The 20,644-nt window shown below is 67.5% G+C and overlaps 1 protein-coding gene across 4 annotated transcripts; it reads right to left on the bottom strand.

The window, feature by feature from the left end:
• Positions 1-121: 121 nt before the first annotated feature.
• On the bottom strand, positions 122-16,106 carry WNK4 (WNK lysine deficient protein kinase 4). Of its 4 annotated transcripts, none has more exons than XM_064524812.1 (20): positions 15,805-16,106; positions 6,834-7,006; positions 6,450-6,670; positions 6,219-6,376; positions 5,700-5,788; positions 5,328-5,547; positions 4,921-5,257; positions 4,608-4,738; positions 4,450-4,517; positions 4,231-4,372; positions 4,027-4,143; positions 3,802-3,945; positions 3,630-3,684; positions 3,414-3,530; positions 2,779-3,332; positions 2,226-2,322; positions 1,721-2,147; positions 1,274-1,476; positions 1,058-1,155; positions 122-977 (listed from the first exon to the last, which is right to left on the bottom strand). In XM_064524812.1, the coding sequence occupies exons 2-20, from the start codon at positions 6,953-6,955 to the stop codon at positions 714-716; spliced, it is 3,564 nt and encodes a 1,187-aa protein (XP_064380882.1). In that variant the 5' UTR covers positions 6,956-7,006; positions 15,805-16,106; the 3' UTR covers positions 122-713. The 4 variants fall into 4 exon arrangements, with proteins under 4 accessions (XP_064380882.1, XP_064380879.1, XP_064380880.1 ...); XM_064524809.1 differs by lacking the exon at positions 15,805-16,106 and adding an exon at positions 11,621-12,209; XM_064524810.1 differs by lacking the exon at positions 15,805-16,106 and adding an exon at positions 11,621-12,209 and having other exon boundaries at positions 1,721-2,144.
• Between the last annotated feature and the right edge of the window lie 4,538 nt (positions 16,107-20,644).

The following is a 20,644-nucleotide window of genomic DNA, read 5'->3' as shown; positions in this document are numbered from 1 at the left end:
TTAGGGGATTTTTTCCATTTTGTGCTTTATTTTATCATGCTCAGTCTGCACTCCTACCAGAAGCCGGGGGCAGAGACTGCATCAGCAACTGCCACAGCGCAGAACACACACAGCCCCCCTCTGTTTTTAATTTGTCTTTATGAAAACATTTTCCAGACATCAGTTCATAACAAACTGCACCAGCTGCCGCTCGTGGTACACTGGGCTCTATCATGTTATGTGGATGAGGGAATCGTCTTCCCACTCTTCAGCCAGCTTCATTCGCAGCTACTCAAAGCGTCTGAAAAGGGGGGGCTGCAGCCAGGGTGGGGGCAGCCTGGCGGGTGGCAGCGCGGAGGCCAGTGGGCAGCGAGCCGCAGGGCGAGCCGTGCCTGGCGCGGGACCAGCGCATGTTGTCGAAGGCAGCGCGGGGCCGGAGCAGCGCTGAGGGCAGAGCGGGGCGGGCGGCCGGGGCACGACGGATGCGCGGTTCTGCCCCGAAGGGACGACGACGGCCGGGCTGAGCGGATGTGCTGCGCACTGCGGGCCCAGCTCGGGGACCGTGGGGCCGGGAGAAAAGCGTGAAGTGAGGGAGGCCATAAGGAGCAGAGCCAGCCCGCGCCCTGCCCACAGCCGGGGCTGGGCCTGAGTAAACGGCCAGGGCTGGGGCTCGCCCGACAGCGGGTCCTGCGGGCACGTGCAGGGTGAAGGCAGCTGGGCTGGGGTGGCCCCTCTCACCCCCGCGCGGGGCACGGCAGCACCCCGGCCACGCGGGGGAGAAGGGGCAGCCCGCAACGCTGCCCCGGCTTCCCAGGAGCGCGGCCGGGCTCCTCCCCGGGGCGCGAGTGCACCCAGCCCCGTGGGCTCAGCGCGAGGGAGGAGGCTGCTCCCCCAGGACCAGCGTGGTCGTCCCAGGAGATGCCAAGGGCTCTCGCCGGCCCTCCGGGGCAGCAGGCACTTGGTTGAGGTAGTTGGCGAAATCGCTCCTGGCCAGCTGGCTACTGTGGGGAGACGAGGACGGGTGAGCCGGGGCTGCCGCGAGTGCTGCGGGGGGCAGGAGCTAGCACCCTCCCCTTACCGCCCGGCTGAAGTCCTCAGCAAAGGTCACCCCCTTGCTGAGCCGCTGCTCCTGGGAGCCGGTGCTGCTGCCGCTCAGCGAGTTTCGGCGCATGATTCCTGCGGGGACGGACGGCGCTGAGCCCTGCCCGGGGCAGGCCCGGCCCCTCCGCAGCCCGGCGGGTCCCTGCCGCCGCCCGGGCAGAGCGCCGCGGGCACGGGCAGGCCCGGGCGGTACCTGTGGGCTGCGCCAGCTCCAGGCGCTGCAGGCTGTTGCGGCGCGACGGGTTGAAGCTGCCCTTGGAGAGGCGTCGCTGGCGGCTGGAGAGCATGGCCGCGGGGGAGACGATGCCCAGCGGCGGCTGCTTCCCCATGCGCAGGTACAGCTCCTCGATCTCCTTCTTCTGGGCGCTCTGCAGCAGCTGCACTTCGGCGAGGTGCCTGGGGACGAGACGGGGCTGGGAGCAGAGCCACCCTCCACGCCGGGGCTCCGGCTAAACCTCCCCTCTGGGACAGGAGCGCCCGCGGGGCGGGCAGGGAGATGCCTCGGCTCCTGCAGCCCCACAGGTCAGCAGCCCCCCGTGCCTCTCCGGCGCGGCGTGCACCCGCCGGCTCCCTCCCCTCTGGCCCTGGCGGTGCCGGGAACACGCCGTGACCGCCCTCGGCTCGCTGCGGGGCCGCTCACTTCTGCCGCAGGTTCTGCAGCTCCTCCCAGATCTCCTCGTCCTCGCTCTCGGTGTCGTCGCTGCTCAGGTAGGACATGCTGCGGGAGTAGCTCAGCCACACCTGGCTCAGCACCGCCTGCGGCGTGGTCTCTGCGCCCTCCTCCCCGGGGCCCTCACGGTCGCTCTCCGGCAGCGCCGCCGGCATGCCCTCAGCCAGCACCTCGTCGGCCTCGGGCTCCTGCGCCGCCGGCTCCAGCACCGAGTCCGAGTCGCTGCTCGTGCTGCTCTCGGCATCGGGGGCTGCGGGCGGCGGGGGGCTGCCGGCCGCCGGCTCCCGGGGCTCCCGGCCAGGCGGCTCGCCACCCTCGCGGCCCAGCAGCGGGGAGCTCCCGGCCGGGTCCCTGGACGGCGTCACCTGGAACCGGCCCAGGATCTGGGGCCTGGCTTCTGGCAGGGACGGGAAGGCGAGTTAGCGGCCGCCGCGGCTCGGCACGCGCGGCGCACGCTGGCGCCTCCTTGCCTCACCTTCGTTGATGGGCGAGAGCCGGGCCTTGGGCGCGCCGGCGGCCGGCGACTCCGAGACGACAAGCTGGTGGCCGGGCTTGGAGGAGCAGAGCGGCACCTGGCAGATGCCCCGCGGCCGTCAGCCGGAGCGACCCGCCCCAGGCACCACGTCCAGGGCGCCCGGGGCCTGGACCCTCCCCACGTCCCCAGGGACTCCAGGGGGGATCCTGCATCCCAGCCCCTCCCCACATCCCCAGGGGCTCCCAGGGCCTGGACCATCCCTGCATCCCTAAGGGCTCCCGCATCCCAGGTCTCAGGGACGCTCCCTGCATCCCGGGGGCTCCCCCTGCATCCCAGGCGGCTCCCTGCATCCCAGGCGGCTCCCCCCGCGTCCCCGGGGGCTCCTGGGTCCCAGACCCTCCCTGCACCCCGGGGGCTCCCAGCTTCCCCAGGGCTCCGAGCCGTCCATCCCGCAGGGCAGCGGTGCCCCATCCCAGGGCAGGACCAGGCACGACGACTCCGTCCTCCCCAGCCGCCGAGCCCCGCGTGGGGCCACCCGGGTCCCCGCACTCACCGTGTCGCCCTCCAGCCCGCCCGGCGCCGAGGGGCTCAGCGGCGGCGGCAGGGGACTCGCCGGGGCCTCGCTGCCCGGGGGGGCTGGTGCCGGCACGGGGGCCCCCCCGGCAGAGCCGCCGTTCCCCGCCGGCCCCGGGGCTCCGCCGCTGGTGGGGGCGGCCCTGGCCAGGCCGGCGGCGTCGGGGTAGGCGAAGCGCGGCGGCCCCAGGACCAGGCTCTGGGGCCGGGGCGGCAGCGGCGGGTGGAGGCGGGCGCCCGAGCCGGCGATGGAGAAGACGGCGGGCAGCAGCGTGTGGGCCACGCTCATGACCGCCAGCGAGAAGACGTTGGCCAGCGACAGCAGCGGGGCGGCGGGGGCCCAGGGCGGCGCGGCGGCGGGCGCGGGGGGGCTGCCGGGCGCCCCCAGCACGGAGGGGACGGGCGGCGGGGATGGGCGGGCTGGGGGCAGCGCCGGCTCCACCGACCCCCCCGGGCTGCCGGGGGGCAGCAACGCCGGAGCCGCCGGGGGCCACGGAGCCGGGGGCCAGCCCTGCGCCGCCGCGCTGGGGGGGCCTGCGGGGGAGAGGGCGTCAGCAGGGCCGGCGGCCCCCTGGGACGGATGGAGGGAGGCGGCGGCCCCGCGGGGGCCGTTACCTGCGGGGGAGCCCGGCGGCGCGGCGGGGCCGGCGAGGTCGTTCTCCGACGGGGAGCTGCTCAGCGAGGGCAGCGCCGGCGACGGCAGCGAGAAGCTGGGGCTGGCGCAGCCCAGGTCTGCGGGGGCTGCCGTGAGCGCCGGGGCCGCGGTGGCGGGGCGGACGGGCCCCGAGCGGGGCGGGGGCGCGGGGGGCACGGCGCCGCGGCGGGACGTACCGCTGAGCGAGGACGAGGAGACGGAGCGCGAGAGCTCCTGCAGCTGCAGGTCCGCCTGCCGCGGAGGGAGAGGCTGAGCTGGCGGCCCTGTCCCCGTCCCTATCCCCGTCCCCGTCCCCGTCCCCATCCCAGACGGGAGCCGGCGGTGCTGCCCGGGGCGCGGGGGACTCACGGGGCCGGCGGCGGCGGGGCTGGCGGGGGGCTCGGCGGTGCCGCGTCCCTCCTTGCGCAGCAGGGTCTCCACGCGGTGGATGATGTCCTGCATGCGGTGGATGAAGCCGTCCTGCTCCGACTCCAGGATGAACTCGTTGCGGACCTGCCCGGGGGCGGGGGGGGGGGGGGATGAGGGGCCGCTCAGCGCCCGGCGGGGCCGCGGGCACCCCGTGCCCCCGCTCACCATGACGGCCGCGATGTCCTCGGGGCTGTCCCCGTCCAGGTCGAACTTGAAGGTCACCATCTTGTTGTTGTAGGTCTGCAGCTGGCACTCCACCACGCGGTCGCTCTGGTCCGAGATCTGGGGGCGGCAGCGGCGGCGGCGGTGAGGCCGCGGCAGCGGGGGGGGGGTCCCGGGGGGGGAGGGGGGGCCGTCCCCGGCACTCACGTTGGTGATGCGCAGCCTGGCCCGGGCACGTCGCCGCAGCAGCTTCCCCGCCGGCCGCCTGCCCGGCGTCTCGGCGCCCCGCTCGCCGGCCGAGAGCCCCTCGCAGCCGTCGCTGAGGCCGGAGGCCGCGTCCGAGGCGTAGCTGCGGGGAGCGTCAGTGCAGCCCCCGCCGGCGCCGCCGCCCCGGCCCGGCCCGGCCGCCCCGGCGCGGGGCCTCACCTGTCCACGGGCGAGGAGACGTCGCCGGCCGAGGGGCCGGGCTCGGCGGGCAGCCGCACGGCGATGCTCTGCGGGGAGAGGCGGTGAGCGGCGGTGAGCGGCGCCCCCCCCAGCCCCGGCCCCCCCGGGCCCCCCCGGCCCCCCCGGGCCCCCCTCACCGTGGGGAAGCGGCGGGCGGGGCGGGCGGGCGGCGGGCTGGCCAAGTCCCCCGCCGAGCCGGCCCACGGCGGCAGCTCCGGCGAGTCCAGGACGCCCGAGGAGCTCAGGTAGCCGTCGGTCTCGCAGTCGGCTGCGGAGGAGCGCGGCGTGAGCGCGGCCCCACGGGACCCGCCGTGCCCTGCGCCCGGACCGGGCGTCCGCCCCCCGGCACGCTCCCGCCCCGGTCTCCCGGCGTCTGCCCCAGAGCAGCCCCGCGGCGGGCGGAGGGGAACAGCACCGCGGGACGCGTCCCGCCGCCCCGCGCCCACGTACAGGTGGCCGAGGAGTAGCTGGCGTGCCGGTACACGAAGTGCTGGTGCTGGTCGGCCTCCGGCTCCTCGGGCTCCGGGGGGAAGGCGCTGCCGAAGACGGAGTCGCCGGAGCCGGGGGTGGCGGGGGAGGCGGCGGGGGTGCCGGGCGTCCCCGGGGACTTCAGCTCCTCCAGCAGCTGCAGCACGCCCGGCGCTGGCTCCGGCTCCGGCTCGGCGCGCGGTGCCGCCTCCTGCGCCCGCTTCAGCTTCTCCCGCTTGCGCTTGATGGCCACCACGCGGTCCCGCACCGCCTTGGCCACCAGCTTGTAGTCGGCCTCGCACACGAAGCCCAGCATCACCTGCGCCGCGGCAGAGTCAGGCCGGGAGCCCCGAGCCCAGCGAGCCCCCGGCATCCGCCCCGGCACCCACCATCTCCTGCGCCACCTCCTCGGCCACGTCCTTGTAGAGCTCGAAGAGGAACTCGATGGCGTTGTTGTCCTTGTACTTGCCGTGCAGCTTCTTCGTGTCGTCCATGCGCAGCCAGAGCTTGAGCCCCGACTTGACGCCGTCGTCCTCCTCGGCCAGCTCCACGTGCACCCCGGTGTCCTCCTGGAAGAAGGAGTGCTCCAGCAGGTCCTGGATGGTGTACCTGCGGGAGGAGCGGCGCTCAGCGCGGGGACGCCGGGGGTGCCGGCTCCCGCACCGTGCCAGCCTCGCCGGGCAGCCGGGTCCAGCTGCGCAGCCGGTCGAGCAAACGGGGAGCTGGTGCGCGCCGGAGCCTCGTCCCGGCCCCCATCCCACCTCTCGTCCTTGTCCATGCGGATGCAGCCCTCGATGATCTCCTTCAGCTCCGGCACCTTCACCTTGTAGAAGCTGCTGGGCTTCAGCCCCTGCGGAGGAGGACGCAGCCGTCCGGCGCTCGGCGCTGGCTCTGCCGCCGCACCGGCACTGCCGCACGCAGGGCTCCGGGGCCCCGGGGCCAAGCACGGGCCAGCGGCCCCCCGAGGCCCTGCAACCCGCTGCCCGGCTGCAACCGGCGCCACCATCGTCCCCTGCCCGGCCATGGGGCACCCCGGACCCGCTGCCCCCCGATCACCCTCCTCTGCAGCCGGCAGGGCCGGTGCTGCCCGGGGCTCTGCACTTCCACCCCGGCAGCCGGGGCACGGCGGTGCTGAGCACGGGGCGGCCGTGCCAGCCCTTAACGCCACGGCGCGCGGAGAGCGGAGGGGACCCCCACGTCCCCCGCCCGGGCCCCGCGGCAGGAGGCCACCGCGACGGCGCTGTGCCGGGGCGGCATCCCCGCGCGGCGGCCCGGCTCACCGAGGTGACCTTGCGGTAGATCTGGGCGGCGTTCTGGCACTCCGAGTAGGGGTACTCCGAGGTGGCCATCTCCAGCATGCACATGCCGAAGGCGTAGACGTCCACCGCCTCGTCGTACTTCTCCTCGTACATCTCCGGCGCCATGAACTCGGGGGTGCCTGGGGGCGCGGGGGGGCTCAGCACCCGGGGACCCGCCGGCGCCCCGCGCCCGTCCCGGCCCCGCCGCCCTACCGATGACGCTCTTGGCGAAGGAGGCGCGCTTGAGCGTGGCCAGGCCCAGGTCGCCGATCTTGACGGAGCCGGTGGGGCCGGTGATGAAGATGTTGTCGCACTTGAGGTCGCGGTGGATGATGGGGGGCGAGCGGGTGTGCAGGAAGTGCAGCCCCCTGAGGATCTGCCGGCTCCAGCGCTGCAGCACCTTCAGCTTCATCTCCTTGAACCGCTTCAGGTAGCTGCGGGGGGCAGGGGGTGGCACCGGAGCCACCAGCGCCCACAGCCGTCCCGGCGCCCAGCCCTGCCCGGGGTCCCCCGGGTCCCCCCGGCTCCCGCGGCGGCGGCTCGGTGCCCCCCCGTCCCGGCGCTGCCCGCGCCCCTCGGCCCGGCCGCCCCGCTCACGTTTTCAGGGTGCCGGAGGTCATGAGCTCGGTGACCAGCACGATGCAGATCTGGCCCTTGACGGACGACTTCCAGGAGTCGTAGAAGCGGACGATGTTGGGGTGCTGCAGCCCCTTGAGCATCTCCACCTCCTCGCTGAAGCGCTGCCGCTCCGTCTTGGACAGCTTCCGCGTCTGCGGGGAGGCGAGGGGCAGGCACGGGCGGGCGGGCGGGCGGAGGTGCCCTCGGGGGACACCGGGGCGCGGCTGCCTGTGCCCTCGGCCCCGCGGTGCCGGGGGGGGGGGGGGGGGCCGCCTCTCCCCGCCGTGGCAGGCTGCCGGCCGCCTCAATGGGCCCTTTGTGGGGAAGGCAGGCGCGGGAGGCTCCTGCCCGTTTTTTCCACGTCCTCCTGCTCGAGTTAGTGAAGCGGCAGAGGGAGCCGAGCCCCGGCACGGGCGCAGCGCCACGGCGGGACGCGACCCTGCAGGGTCCCGTGCCGAGCCGGCGCCCGGGGCCGAGCCGGGAGGCAGCAGCGCGGCGCCCCGTGGGACCGGCACCGAGCCGGGGGCAGCGGGACATGGCGCCCTGCGGGACCGGCCGGCTCCGAGGGGCCGCGCTCGCTCCTCGGCTCGCAGCCGCCCGTCAGCCCGCGGCGCTCGCGTAACGCTCTCGCTGCATCGCGGCCGGGCCGGAGCCGCGCCATGATCCCCCTCTCCTCTTAACAGGCGTTCGGGGACCGGCTCAGCCCAGAGGAGAACCTGAGCCCTCCGACGCGGGATGAATGGGACCTTTCATACCCCGGCAGAAAAACAGCGGCGGAGCCGCGGCGCTGCCCCCGGCACTGCCCCCGGCACGGCACGGCCCCGCGGGCGTCGTGGGGCCCCGCGGGCGTCGTGGGGGCCGGTGCGTCTCCACGGGGGGCCCCGCCGCCGGGGTACCACGGCCTCCCGCGGGGAGCCGGGGCTCCAGCCGCCGCCGCAGTGGGGCTCCTGCCGCCGGGCACCGCGGCATCGACACCAATATTGCGGGTACGGGGCAGAGGGGCGGCGTGCCAGGGTCGCTCCCGGGCACCGGTCCTCCCACGCTGGCGAAGTGGCAACTGACCCACAGCCGGGCATCCCGACCCACAGCCGGGCATCCCGACCCACAGCCGGGCATCCCGGCAGCTCTCCCCGCGCTGGGAGGCAGCGCGGCCCCGGTCTTGGCGCGGCCGTGGGGCAGGGCAGGGCGCGCAGCCAGGCCGGCAGCAGCCTGGCGCGGCGTGCGGGGACGCGGCCGGGAGCGCGGGGGACGCGGTCCAGCCCCGGCCCCATCGCTGGCTCCGGCAGAGCCCGGCGGGGCCGAGCCGGGGAGCGCGGCCAGGCGCTGCGGGGAGGGAGAGAAGCGGCCGCCCGGCCGCAGCAGGGTCTCGGCGTGCGCGCGGCGCCGGGGCTTGGCGCGGGGCCCGTGTCCGGGGCGGCGGAGCGTGTCGCGAGCCGGGGGCGTTCGGGACGGCGCGGACGCACCGTGAAAGCCCCTTTGTGCTGGCCGAGGTCCGCGCCGGGGAGGGGGGCGTTGCGCACGCGGCGGTACATTTATAGCGATGCCTCGGCCGGCGCGGGAGCTGGCGCTGGGGCTGCCCAGCTCCCTCCCTGCCGGTCGCAGCCCCGAAATAGAAGCAGCCCCGACACCTCCGGCCGCGGCACAGCCCAGCCGACCCGGGGAGGGCAGACCCAGGGCCCGCGGCAGCACGGGCCTCTCCTCCCCGAGCGCCAGCGCCTCTGAGCAGCCCCCCGGGCCACCCTGCACCGCAGCGGGCAGCGGGAGCAGGGAGCCGCTTCGGGGCATCGCACCCCGAGGCAGAGCAGCTCCCGCCCCGGCTCCACGGGATCCCTGCGGGAAAGCGGCTCGCGGCCGGCGCATTTACAGCTTGACCCCACTCCGGGCCTCCGGCTTCCTCCCGGCTTCCTCCTTCCCCGCCACCCTCGGCACCTTTCGACAGAAATAGCCTCGGGTCTAAAGCTGGAAAACGTAAACAGGTGGCGGCAGGTCTGCGGGCAGGGGCAAGGGCAGGGGCAGGGGCGGCCGCCGCCGCGGGGGCCAGGCGTCCCGGGAGCCGTCCCGTGATGGGAGCCGTCCCGCGGGAGCCCCGGCACCGGGGAGCGACGGGCAGGGCGGGCGCGCGGGGACGGCTGTGATTTGGGATCGAGGGACTCGGCGACGGCTGGACGAGGCGCTCGGGACCGGAACTGCAGGTCGGGGCTGAGGTTAGGTACTCGTTTATATTTTAAGGGCAATAAAAGGAGAACTGTGAAAGACATAGGACAAAGCTATTTTTAAAAGGGCAGAACCACAACCATTTTTATTTGCGGTTACAAATCCCGTATTTGTGTCACAGTGTCTGATTCTTTGCACGATTACTGCAGGAAACAGACTTTTAAAGGTCTGCCTGTACGCCTTCGGGCCCTGACGGACGCGGGGTCTGGGCGAAGACACGCGGGACAGAGCAGTTAGCGGGACGGGACGGGGCGAGCAGCAGGGGCTGGCGCGGGGGGGCGGGAGCGCCGTGGGGCCGGGGAGCGCCGTGGGGCCGGCGCTGCCTGCGGCCCAAGGCCCCTCGCTTTAGCGGCCGGCCCCAGCGCCGGGTGCTCACCGCGCGGTCCCTGGCGGCTGCCAGCAGGAACGTGGCCCCTGCGCACGCATCTCCCGGGAGCAACGCGGGCGGCCGTGCAGCTCCCGCGGCCCCGCACCGCCGCGCGCCCCGAGCCCCCGCCAGCGGGGAGGACGCAGCCCCCTCCCGAGGGCACCGCGGTGGTAGCGCCGTGCCAGCGCTCCCTGCCAAGCCGCACGAGGCGCGTGGCCAAGCGGAGCCCCTGCTGCCAGAGCCAGCGATGCCCTGGGACGGAGCAGCGCGGTCGCAGGTCACCGCACACCGCTGCGAGCCCGGGGGAGCGGGGACGCGCTTGTGCAGACGGGCACGGACCCACGAGGAGGAACGCGGAGCTCCCAGGCAGGAAGAGCCGGGCAGGGCTGACTCACCCCGAGAAAGTCACCGGGTTTACCAAGAAACCTCCTTCCCGGCTAGTGCCAGACTGGTTTTTCGCCAGCATGTGAAGGGATATGCTGGAACGGGGACGAGGGGCGAAGCGAGGGTGGACGGCGGAGCCTGCGCTCAGCAGGCGCCGGAGCCGTTGTGCAACCCCACGGAGCCAGGCTCAGGCCCGAGGCCTCACCTGCCTCCCTGGCGGAACAGCGAGCCCTCCCCCAAATCGCTCACCATTACCTAAGGGTCTCTTCTTCCATCGCCTGGCTGCAGCTGTCCCCAAGGACGCAGCCCAGCAGCAGCGTGCAGCTGCACCGAGGTTTTAGCAACAAGACAACAAACTTGCAAGACACGTTTTTCTATGCAAACAAGGACTTGGACCTTCCAGCTATGACAGCCACCAGGGCCAGGGAGCCCGCCGGAGACTTTGGACTCAGCAGAAGCCCCTCCCCGGGGGCTCTGCGGAGCCCAGGGGAGCCCCGCGGGAGGACCATCCCTAGGCAGCCTCGCCTCTGCGGCCGGATCCACCAAGAGCCGGAGCCGGGGAAGGCGCTGGGGAGCGACACCCTGGCTGCTGCCCTCAGCGCCCCGGCATCAGCACCACTGTCAGGCTGCGGGACGGCGAAAGGCACGGCGGGATGTGGGGGAGAGGGGGCAGGGAAGCTGCTTCCAGACCCGGAAAACCGCCGGTCCGGACGCAGTTAGCGGAGAGCCCCGGCAGGGTGGCGGAAACCGCGGCAGCCGCAGGTGCCTCCGGACACCGCTGCCATCAAGGACGAGCAGCCGGCGCGAGCCAAGGACGCGCCGTCCCCTGGAAGCAGGCTCACCGCCCAGCCTCGAGCGTGCCGCAGACACGTGCCCGCGAGCGTGCCCGGGGCCATCGGAGCAGCCCTCCAGCCCTGGCACGGGACCGCGCGCCGAGGAGAGGACGCTGCTGTCCCAGGCTGCCCTTCCCAGGGCGAGCGCAGGGCTCAGCCCCCAGCCTGGCCCGGGATCCACCGGCGCGCTCCCTGGAGCCGGACCGGCACGGGGAGCGCGGGCACTCCCGGAGCGCTGCCATCGCGCAGGCAGCGACACAGCGAATGGAAAACAGCATGTGATGGGCGGGAGGGCTGGGAAGCGCCGCGTTAAGCAGGAGCCTGGGCCCGGGCCAACAGCCCCGCGCGGCTCTGAGGCGCCGGCCAGCTCGCGGCACCTTCGGAGAGCAGCGGGAACCTGAGCCGGGCTGCAGGGACCGCGCGCGGCTCTGCTGCTGCAGCCCCGCTGCAGAGCCAGCGCCGACATGATTAACGACGAACTGGGGTGATTCAACAACCTGTGCACTGCTTTCGGCACGTGCTGCGGCCCCCGTGGAGATGCCTTGCCTTTTCCCGGCGCAGCACGCCGGCCCCGAGGCACCAGCAGACGGGGAGAGGGATTCAAGGCTGGAGAGGGGCTGCGAACGCCGAGGGGACGGGAAGGAGAAGAGCTGCCAACCGCCCCTGCCTAAGCCCCTCTCCCCGGGACAGGCAGCCCGCGGGGACCAGGAGGGCGCGGGAGGGCAGGAGAGCGGCCGTGGTGCTAACCCCGACCCCAACCCCGACCCCAACCAGCCCACGGGTGCCGGCGGCCCAGTCCCCGAGTGCGGACAGGGCTCCGGCCCAGGGAGGCGATGCCGCCACGGGAAGGGCGCGCGCCTGGGACCGAGCCGCTCGCAGAGCCCCGGCCCACCCGAGGGGCAGCCGGCGCCGCAGCCCACCGCCCGCGCCCCGCAGCCCCGCGCCCCGCAGCCCCCCGCGCCCCTCACCTGCAGCTCGCACCAGGCCACCTCCACGGTGGTCTCCGTGTCCAGCCCCTTGTACACGGTCTTGAAGGAGCCGCGGCCGATCTCGATGTCGAACTTGAGGAAGCGGCCGTCGGGGGAGGTGGCCACGGCGCGCGTCTCCACCTCCTCGCTCTCCGTCTCCTCGGGCTCGCGGCGGCGGGCGGCGGGCGGCGGCGACCCCGGCCCCGGCCCCCCGCGCCCCGCGCCGCCCGGCCCCGCCGCCGCCGCCGCTGCCGCCGCGTAGCCCAGCAGCTCCAGCTCGGCCGAGCTGCGGCGGCTGAAGCGGCCGGACGGGCGCCGCGACTCGCGCCCCGAGAGCCGCCGGCCGCGGCTGCGGTGCGGCGCCCGCCCGGGGGGTCCCGGCTCCGGCTCCGGCTCGGGCTCCGGCTCCGCCGCGCCGCCGCCGCCCGCCCGCTCCGCCTCGGGCTGGGACATGGCCCCGCCGGCGGCGGCCGGCTCCGCCGCCAGCATCGGCCCGCGGCGGCGACGGCGGCGGCTCAGCCGCTCCCCGCGCAGCTTCGCACCTGGCGCCGCCGCCGTCCGCCCGCGCCCGCCGAGCCCCGGCCCGGGCCCCGGCCCCGGCCCCGGCCCCGGCCCGGCCCCGCCCGGCCCCGCCCGGCGGCACCTCCCCCGGCCCGGCCCGGCCCCGCCTCCCGCGGCCGCCGCCCCCCGCCTCCGCCGCGGGAGCGGCCCCCGCCGGCCCCCGCTCCCGCTCCCGCTCCCGCACCGGCGCCGGGCTCCACGCGCTGGGCACCGGCACCGTGCACCGGGCTCCACGCGCTGGGCATGGGCACCGGCACCATGCACCGGCACCGGGCTCTGTGCACCGGGCACCGGCATCAGGCACCGGGCTCCGTGCACCCGCCACCAGCACAGGCAGCATGCAGCACACGGGCAGCGCGCACGGCACCAGGCACAGACAGGATCCGTGCGCCGGGCACAGGCACGGGGCACCGTCACTGTCCCTCTCCCTGAGCGCCGCGACCCAGGCAACGCACACGGTGCCTGGGCTCTGCGCGCTGGGCACGGGCTGCACGCCCCGAGCACCGGTGCTGGGTGCCGCACAGCAGACACAGGCACAGGCACCGCGCACAGCGGCTCCGTGCAGCGTCCCCGGCACGGGGCACCACTCTGCGCGGCACGCAGGCCCCTGCACCCTGGCACCGGGCTCCGCACACCCGCACCGGGCACCACACACCCGCACCGGGCGCCGCACACCCGCACCGGGCTCCGCACACCCACACCGGGCTCCGCACACCGGCACCGGGGTCGGCGCGCAGGCTGCGCGCGGGCACGAGGCACCGCGGGCGGCTGCAGGTCCCCATCCTGTCCCCCGCAGCAAGCCTGGGTGTGAGCCCGGCTGCTGCGAAACGGCCACGCAGGGAACCAGCGCCGCGTGCTCCCAGGTCGCTACGTCGGGGTCCCCTCAGCCCTCCTCTCCTCGCAGAGGCAGACGGGGCCGTGGGGCTCCGCCAGCCCCTTCCCCGCCCCGGCTCCCGCCAGCACTCTGCTCTCCGGCGGCGCTGGAAACGGTCCTGGCAATGGGGCTGGTGTAATTGAAGCACCAGACAGGGTGACGCAGGCCAAACTGAGCTGTAGGGAAGTGCTTGTTTTAGACGTTTACTTAGAGCTTTTAACTCGGGATTTCAGAGCAGCGTGTTTACAAGAAACAGCAGCTGTCCCTCTCCCCCAGGTCGTGGGGAGCAGCTCGCTGTTCTCACAAGCCGCCAGGTCCCGTGCCTGTCTGCGCAGCCTGAGACAACCCCTCCTCTCAGTTTGCTACTGGGTGAAATCCTAAAATTAGGGCCATGCAAACATTAAAATATAAATGTCTGCTCCAGCCATGCACTAACCCAAAGTGCAGACAAGAGCTTGTTGTCTCTACAGTTTAAATTAAGTTGTTCTGCTCAGTGGAACTATTTACACAAAATACAAAGCAACTGAAGCCGACGTTAATTTATTTTCCCTAAGGTCAGAGTGTTTCTATTCAACGATAAGAGAAACATTAAGGGGCAGATGGAAACGGTAGCCCAGCAATGTCCTCCCCGCAGATTTCCAACGCTCACCCTGCATACGCAGGATGACACCCGGCGATCCCCGGGCTGCGGCTCCAAGTCCCAGCACCGCTGCAGCCCCTCAGATCCCCCCGGCCGGGCGGGAGAGGGAGACGCGGTAATGAAATGCTGTTTCCGCAGAAGCCCTGCACAGGCTGCGCCTCAGACTGCTAATCCGAGCCCAGGCAGACCTGCGCTACCTTCACACGACCCCGTTCCTTCACCCCTGCTTGCCCAGCCCGCGAAACAAAGAAACCAGGTGAAACTGCCCCAAGAAGAGAATTTGATCGGGCGTCTCTTTTCTGCTTGAAAACCGCTCAGGTGCAGCCAGGGCTGGCGAGCTGGGGAGCGAGCACGTCCCCCCTGCACGTCGCTCCCGAGAGCAGGCTCGGGGCGCGTTAACAGAGCAGTCGCTGGAGGCTGAAACACGACTGTTGAAGCTTTGCCCCTCCGCAGCGCTCTGCTTGGTGCCTCCCGGGAGAGAGGCCCCTTGTCCCAAGGCACCAGGCTGACGGCTGCCAAAGACAGAAGGCCAGGAGGGAGGGGCTGATGGGCACAGCACCCCCGACGCTCCTGCTAGGGAAGACTTGTGCTGTAGAATATGGCTCCACCCTGCCAAATGCGGTGTTTTATTCAGACGCACTCTTCCGCCAGGGCGGACACACCCTCCCTTTTCACCAGATCCGCATCCAAAAGGAGGGTGCATCCCTGCTCCCCAGGCAAACACCTCCCTTGCGGCATCTCTCGGGCTCTCCCTTCCCCTGAACTCTCTCCCCAAGCATCTCGCAGGCTGCACAAAGCTAAAGGGCCCGGGCGCGAGCCAGGCGACCCTCTGCCGAAGCCCCGGGGGAGGCAGGAGGAGAGGGCACACGAAGAACCGTCGTCCTTCATGCCCCATCTTTCGACTTTTTCCTCTCCTCCAGAGCCCACCAAAGCCATAGGAAACAAGGCTGTAGCTTTCCAATTCACCCAACATATGTCAGGCTTACAAAGTTCCCTGCTTAAAAAGTAATTGCTTTTACTTTTATCCTATCCTGACTGCAGCTTTCAGCGAAGCTGGAGATTTCAGTCCCTTCCAGCTGAAAACCCTCTACTTGACGCACAGGGCAGCACGGGGGAACGCCGAGCCTTGTTCTGCGGCTGCCAGCAGGGAGGCAAATCCGGGCACCCCGCAGCTCCGGCACAGCCGCTGGGGCGGGATATCGACCTCAGCACCACTCAGCACGGAACGATTGCTTCCCAGATTAAACGGGAAAACGAATCTATCCTGAGAGCAACACTGCTGCTCCGAGGTGGAATTCCCACCACCTCCGACACAGGCAGCCGCGTGCTCCAGACGGCACCTTCAACCCAGCCCGCCCCCAGGCCTGCTTCTGGCCCACGGGGCAGAGCTCAGAGGGAGAGAAAACGGATCCCACCTCTCTGCTCCCTTCTGCACGGGGAAGAACAGGAATGACCACAAGACTGTTACGTATGCTCTCTGGATATCTTCCTGACCTGGTCCCAAGGTGTCAAGCTGGAGTCAGACTTGGGCTGAAAGCAGAAAGTTCCAGTCCACGATCAACAGCTCATTCCCAGCGCTCAGAAAATACACACAACACCCTTGCACGTTATCAGGGTGACGTTTCTTTTGGGCTTGTGGTGCCAGTGCCAGCCCTTCACTTTGAGGAGCCGCTGTAATCAGGCAATTTAACCTATTTTTCACATGCATTTGGCTGCCAGGAAGAGAACAGGGGACTGTGTAATCGCTCTCCTTGGGATTAGATCACTAATCAAAGAACTGCTCAGTTAAGTGCTCCGGTGTCTCCCCTGCTAGCTCCAGTGAGCACTGCCAGAACTTGTCCGTTCTGACCTCAGAGCTCCTGGCAGGATGACCGAGGGGCCAAGACAGGTCCAGACACAGAGGGGGTCTGTGTACCCACGAAACTGCTTCAGCCAGGGACGCCCAGGTGCCTTCCGCATGAGATGGGGATGCACAGCTCAGACTGCACAGCGCGGCAAGTGAAATGGCAGATCGGGCTAGCCCGACAAACGAGTTGAGCTTCCTGGATTTGCCTTAACGTTTGCACATCTTGGGGAGGATCAGGGAGGAGGAGGGTTCCAGTAACATACCTTTCCTATTAGGAAACGTCAGGAGTGAGCAGATCCCACGGGATGCTAAGACGAGCAGGGCGGAGAGAAAGGCCTTTAGGAGCCAGAAGCAGAAGGGCGCAGGATACGGACAAGGCGCCGCAGGAACAGCGGCAATGGCACGACCGGGCCAGAGTGCCAAGAGGGGTGAACACAGTCAGAAGAGCCCAGCAACACATCAGCTGCTCAGTGCTGCCGTCCTCCCTTCACACCGCCCCTTCCTGGCCGGCACGGGATCCAAGCACTGCCTTGAGCGCAAAGCAGGATATTACTACAGAATATCACCACCCCCCCAGTCACAGAACTCCCGAATCCGTGATCCTGACGGGAACAGGGAGCAAGGAGCCGTGTCCTGGCGGGCTGCAGCACTGCACACCCGCCGGCATCCCCACCTCATCTCACTGCGTGCCACCGTTACCCTAACGCACGTAAATTAAGGGAGGATGAGATGTCATTCAAACCTCAGTTGTGGCTTTAGCACCGGGCAGATAAGTCTTCCCAGGATTTCCTTAGCCCAGGCTTACAGACGTAACCCATGTACAAATTTATCCCAGGTTACGTATTTATCAAACTGAAACAACTCTTGATCCTAACTAGCTGTACTAAGTGAAAAAGTTCTGCAGTTTTTCCTCCCCGCGGGCAGCGGGGTCTGAGTGCGCACGGCCTGATAGCACCTTATCTCAGCACCAGACCCCGTGCTCCACCTCACCCTGGCCACCGAGCCTATAATCAGCGTGGCCAGATGTGGCAGCGACCTCCGAGTCGACAGACAAGGTCGCTGGCCAGAATCAGAGATCTGCGTAGCCCCGCGTCAGCCAGCTCCTGCACCCAACCCCGATTCCTACCAGGGACCAGGCGCTCTGTGATAACGGACTAAGCTGCCCGCAGCCCCACTGACCACCCTAGACAGCACAGCAGTGAAACACGGGCGCGACAGCTCTCGCCTCACCTGCGCCACGGCATCGCGTTCTGCCTGTGCAAGGAAACAGGCAGCAACGTGCAGGGAAACGGGGCCGCTCGGGAGAGGCGGGAGCGCAGGCAGCTCCCCGCGGGATGCCGCTGCACGCCCGGGGGATGCAGAGCGGCGACCTGCTGCCGCAGGAGACGCAGACACAAGGGAACCGGTGACACCTGATCTCTTACTGTTTCCCTTGCCGCCTAACCCAGGCTCTGTGCAGCTCCCACCGCTCGTTCTCATCCCTCCCCACAACAGCAGCACCCCCACAGCCCTTCCCCAGCCCACGTCCCTGAAGCAGGCTGTTGTTGCCCATACAGTTCAGCACAATCCTCTCCAGGGACTGGCCATGTGTTATCTGCCTGCTCCTGGTTTTCTCTTCCGACCCTAGAAAGCAGAATCTCATCGAGGTGACTTTCCGCAGCTTTGCTGACCAAACCCTGCTTGGGCACTGGGCTATTTTCCTCCCAGCACGCACAGACCTGCACTTAATCCTGACCACTGAGCTGTAACACACCCGCGGCAGTTCTTCCTCTGCATTTATGGATGATTTGTTTTGTGAACGGTTGCTAGTTGTTTCATTTTTTACTACGTAAGGTTGTTGGATTTCTTCCTGTGCTGCCAAAGAATATAAAGGAAACGTAGTGGAGCAGAGCCGGGACAGGGAGTCGGGGTTCTGCCTTCCACCCGCTACCACGCGATGTTCTCATTCCTTTCCGAACCTCGTTTTCCTCACACAAGTGATGACAACTCTATTCCCCGCCGAGTTTAAGGCTAGAACAACACTGGTCAGAGCAGTAGGCTAAACTGTACCCTTGTTGGTATAGCTCTGAGTGTAAATAGTAGCTTTTTTAATTATGTAATGCCAAAAAACCTGTGACAAAGGATCAGGACCCTCTGCGCTGGATGCAGACTGAGGCGCCTACCCCAGACAGCACAGTGCGACACAGCACGATGGAAGAAAACAGGCATGTGAGGAAGCATCCAAACAGGCGTTAGGTGCCTAAGCAAACACGAGCCTCCCTGGCCTTCTGCTTTCTTCTGGGGAGGGTGCGCAGCTCCCACGCTGCTGCTGTGTATCTGAAGCACACTGAAGAGGCGTGATGGTTTCAATTAAAGAGAAAGTTGTGGTTGGAGGCTATTATGCTCTGTCCCTCTTAACAGCTTAATTACGCCTCCTTCCAATCTACCTAGCACCCAAGGGCTTCCAAACCACAACAGCGCTCACACGCACATCTCTGGCCAAGGTAAGCCAGACTAGCTCTGATGTCCCAAGCCCATGATTACGTCACTAAACGCTATAGAGCACTGTACAAAGATAAGGAAGCCAATTTCAGAGGGCAATAAAAACAACTTTGTTTTCACCTGATGGCGGGTGCTTACATCACTATGAGCTACAAACTGCCACTGTCACCGTCATAAGAAGGAACAGCCAACAAGCATCTGGTCTCCTCCAGACACAGCAGTACCAGCCAGTGGCTCCTCTCAGTCTCACAACTCTTCCCGCATACACGAGCCAGTCTATAACCTATCTGACACAAAGGCAGCCTTTGTGCGAGCCCCTCGTTGCCACCGCAGCAACGCCTGCGTTACACGGCACCGAGAACCAGCGGCAGTCCAGCGCACAAGGAGCTCGCGGGCACGGCCACATGCGACCTGTTGCCATTGACAGAGAGGGTGTCTGCGCACACAAGTGCCGAAAAAGGTATCAAACACCACGTCCATTCTGAAGGAAGGGGGAAGCATATTCTTCCTCCTCTTCTCACTGAATAAGCAACTAATAGGAAGCTGAAAAAGAGCAGTGAATGACTGCCAGAAATGCCTTGGAAAGAAAAAGGCTAGTTTTAGGCTTATCTAATGTCACATCAGCCATTTCCTAAGAAGGGAACAAATTTAATTAAGAACACAGACTGAGTCAAGGAGAGCAAGGTTATATACAGCAAATGCAACTCGTAAGAGAAGACAGTACTGAGGGGTAGGTAAACACCTATATAAAAAGCGAGAAATACAAACATCCTGGGCCTGTCTGATAAAGACTCATTATTCAGGGTTAAAAGCGGGTGCCATCCGGTGCACACAATCGCCAGCACGAAAACAGAGTTTGCTGCAGTGGATAGGAGAGCAGCAAGAGGAGAGGACACAGCAGCAAAAGAGGGGAAGACTCAATATGAGCAGCATGAAAAGGGCAGGAGAAGCAGATCTTAGACATCACAAGCCCAGAGTAGACACTGGTAAAAGGCAATTCCTACGCGGGGACTTTCCTGGCTGCAGTCTGTGCTGTGAACGCGCAGGGAGGATCCTGGGCTCACCAGAGACCCGTGATACAGGCACGATCCGGCACAGAGGAGCTGCAGCAGGGGCTGGCGGGACACGAGCTCCAGGCGAACGTGCTCCCTCTGCTGGGACGCGCAGCGAGGCCCGGGCACGCGGCCTGGCAGCCTGCGCCGGCCTTCCCTTCCAGACATCGCTGGCTGCGGCTGTACAGAACTGGTTTTGCTGAGCCACGGTCACACGTCACCTGGTGAGACAGTGCACAGAGGCATGTACGCCAAGACAGACCTCGCCATCTTTGTGTCGATGATGTATCCATCCGCTTTAAAGATTAAGCAATACATGGTGGGCAGAGAAGAGTATCACGTTCGTCCTGCCTCTAAACTCCTTCAGTGCCTTCAACAGGGGCTCACAACCCAGGCTGGCAGAACGGCCACTCGACTGAGATGGAAGGAGATGCTACTGTCAAGAGTTAAAAAATACGGCATGTAAAACCGATTAGAGCTCACGTCAAACTGCCAAGCGGCTCTGGCGCTGATGGGCGGCAGGCATGCCACCGTGTGCTGTGCTATCTGCTTACTCTCAACTAAACCACCAGAAATCCTGTAGCAATGACAGACTCCAGAAAGGATCTCCGACCACATTAGCCCAGCATGACAAGAACTCAGCACTAATGCCAATGGTGCCTTGTTCCAGCAGCAACGTGCTGGCGCACGGGAATTCCTCTGGGAGCAATGAGGTGCAGCACTGCTGTCACCAGCGACAGAGTGGAACACCCCTAACGAGCCTCCAAATGCCGTTTGGGAGCAATGTGCCTGCAAGCAGACAGGTACAGACCAAGACAGAACATCACACTGACCCCAAGTCAACAGGCCGCTGCTTCAGAAAGGAGATTTTTTTTACCTTCAGTTCCATGAACTCAGTCTGGACTCTGGCATCTTGTCCACACTGAAAATTATCTACTGTTGACAACGGCTGTCAGCAGCATTGCAGCTGAACCAGTGCTGAAGAGCTCTCCAAAAGGAGGGCAGGGAAGGACAAACTGTTCAGCACTGGCTGAGGAAAGACAGCTAAAACTTGCTAGAGGGGCAGGGGCTTTTTGTTCTGTACAGTCATAAGAATGACCATAACGGGACTGATTAAAGGTCGATATAGCCAGTAACCTATGTCTGAGTGCAATAAGTACTGAATACTTTGGTGAAGAACCCAAGAACAGGTAAGCAGAGTGTGAGCCTTCCCCAGCTACAGCTGTCCAGCTTCCATTGCTCAGTGATTAGGAACTTACTGGGTCAAAGACTGTACCTGGGCCACAGCTTCTGATCAGCTGTGTACATCATTATCACGGTTAAGGATCTGAAAACTTAGTTACACTCTCTGCTAGCCTGCGTTTTTACAGAGCTTACCTCACCACCTCTGTAACAAACCCTTCAGCTTTCAATGAATTGCACATGGAAAATGAAAATAAATTTTGCCTTGCAGACACTAGGAGGTGAGGTAGTAAGAGCCCAGATGGTCCATAACTCTGGCATGTGGAAAAAAACACTTGTGCTACCTGCTTCCAAGTCAGGCGGGACGGCTTTGCAAGGAGAGTCATGA

Source organism: Dromaius novaehollandiae, chromosome 22 (genome assembly GCF_036370855.1).
Source record: "Dromaius novaehollandiae isolate bDroNov1 chromosome 22, bDroNov1.hap1, whole genome shotgun sequence".
NCBI lineage: Eukaryota > Metazoa > Chordata > Aves > Casuariiformes > Dromaiidae > Dromaius > Dromaius novaehollandiae.
Note: the sequence above shows the minus strand (reverse complement) of the source record. Positions and strands in the feature narration are given on the sequence as shown.

What these genes read in the sequence shown, in the direction of transcription:
- WNK4 (XM_064524809.1), bottom strand. Translation starts at nt 12,109, where the DNA reads ATGCTGGCGGCGGAGCCGGCCGCCGCCGGCGGGGCCATGTCCCAGCCC. An exon ending in GCGGGCTGGAGGGCGACACG is followed by an intron (nt 2,323 to 2,778) that starts GTGAGTGCGGGG and finishes GGCATCTGCCAG; the next exon opens with GTGCCGCTCTGCTCCTCCAA. An exon ending in CTGAGGACTTCAGCCGGGCG is followed by an intron (nt 978 to 1,057) that starts GTAAGGGGAGGG and finishes TCCCCACAGTAG; the next exon opens with CCAGCTGGCCAGGAGCGATT.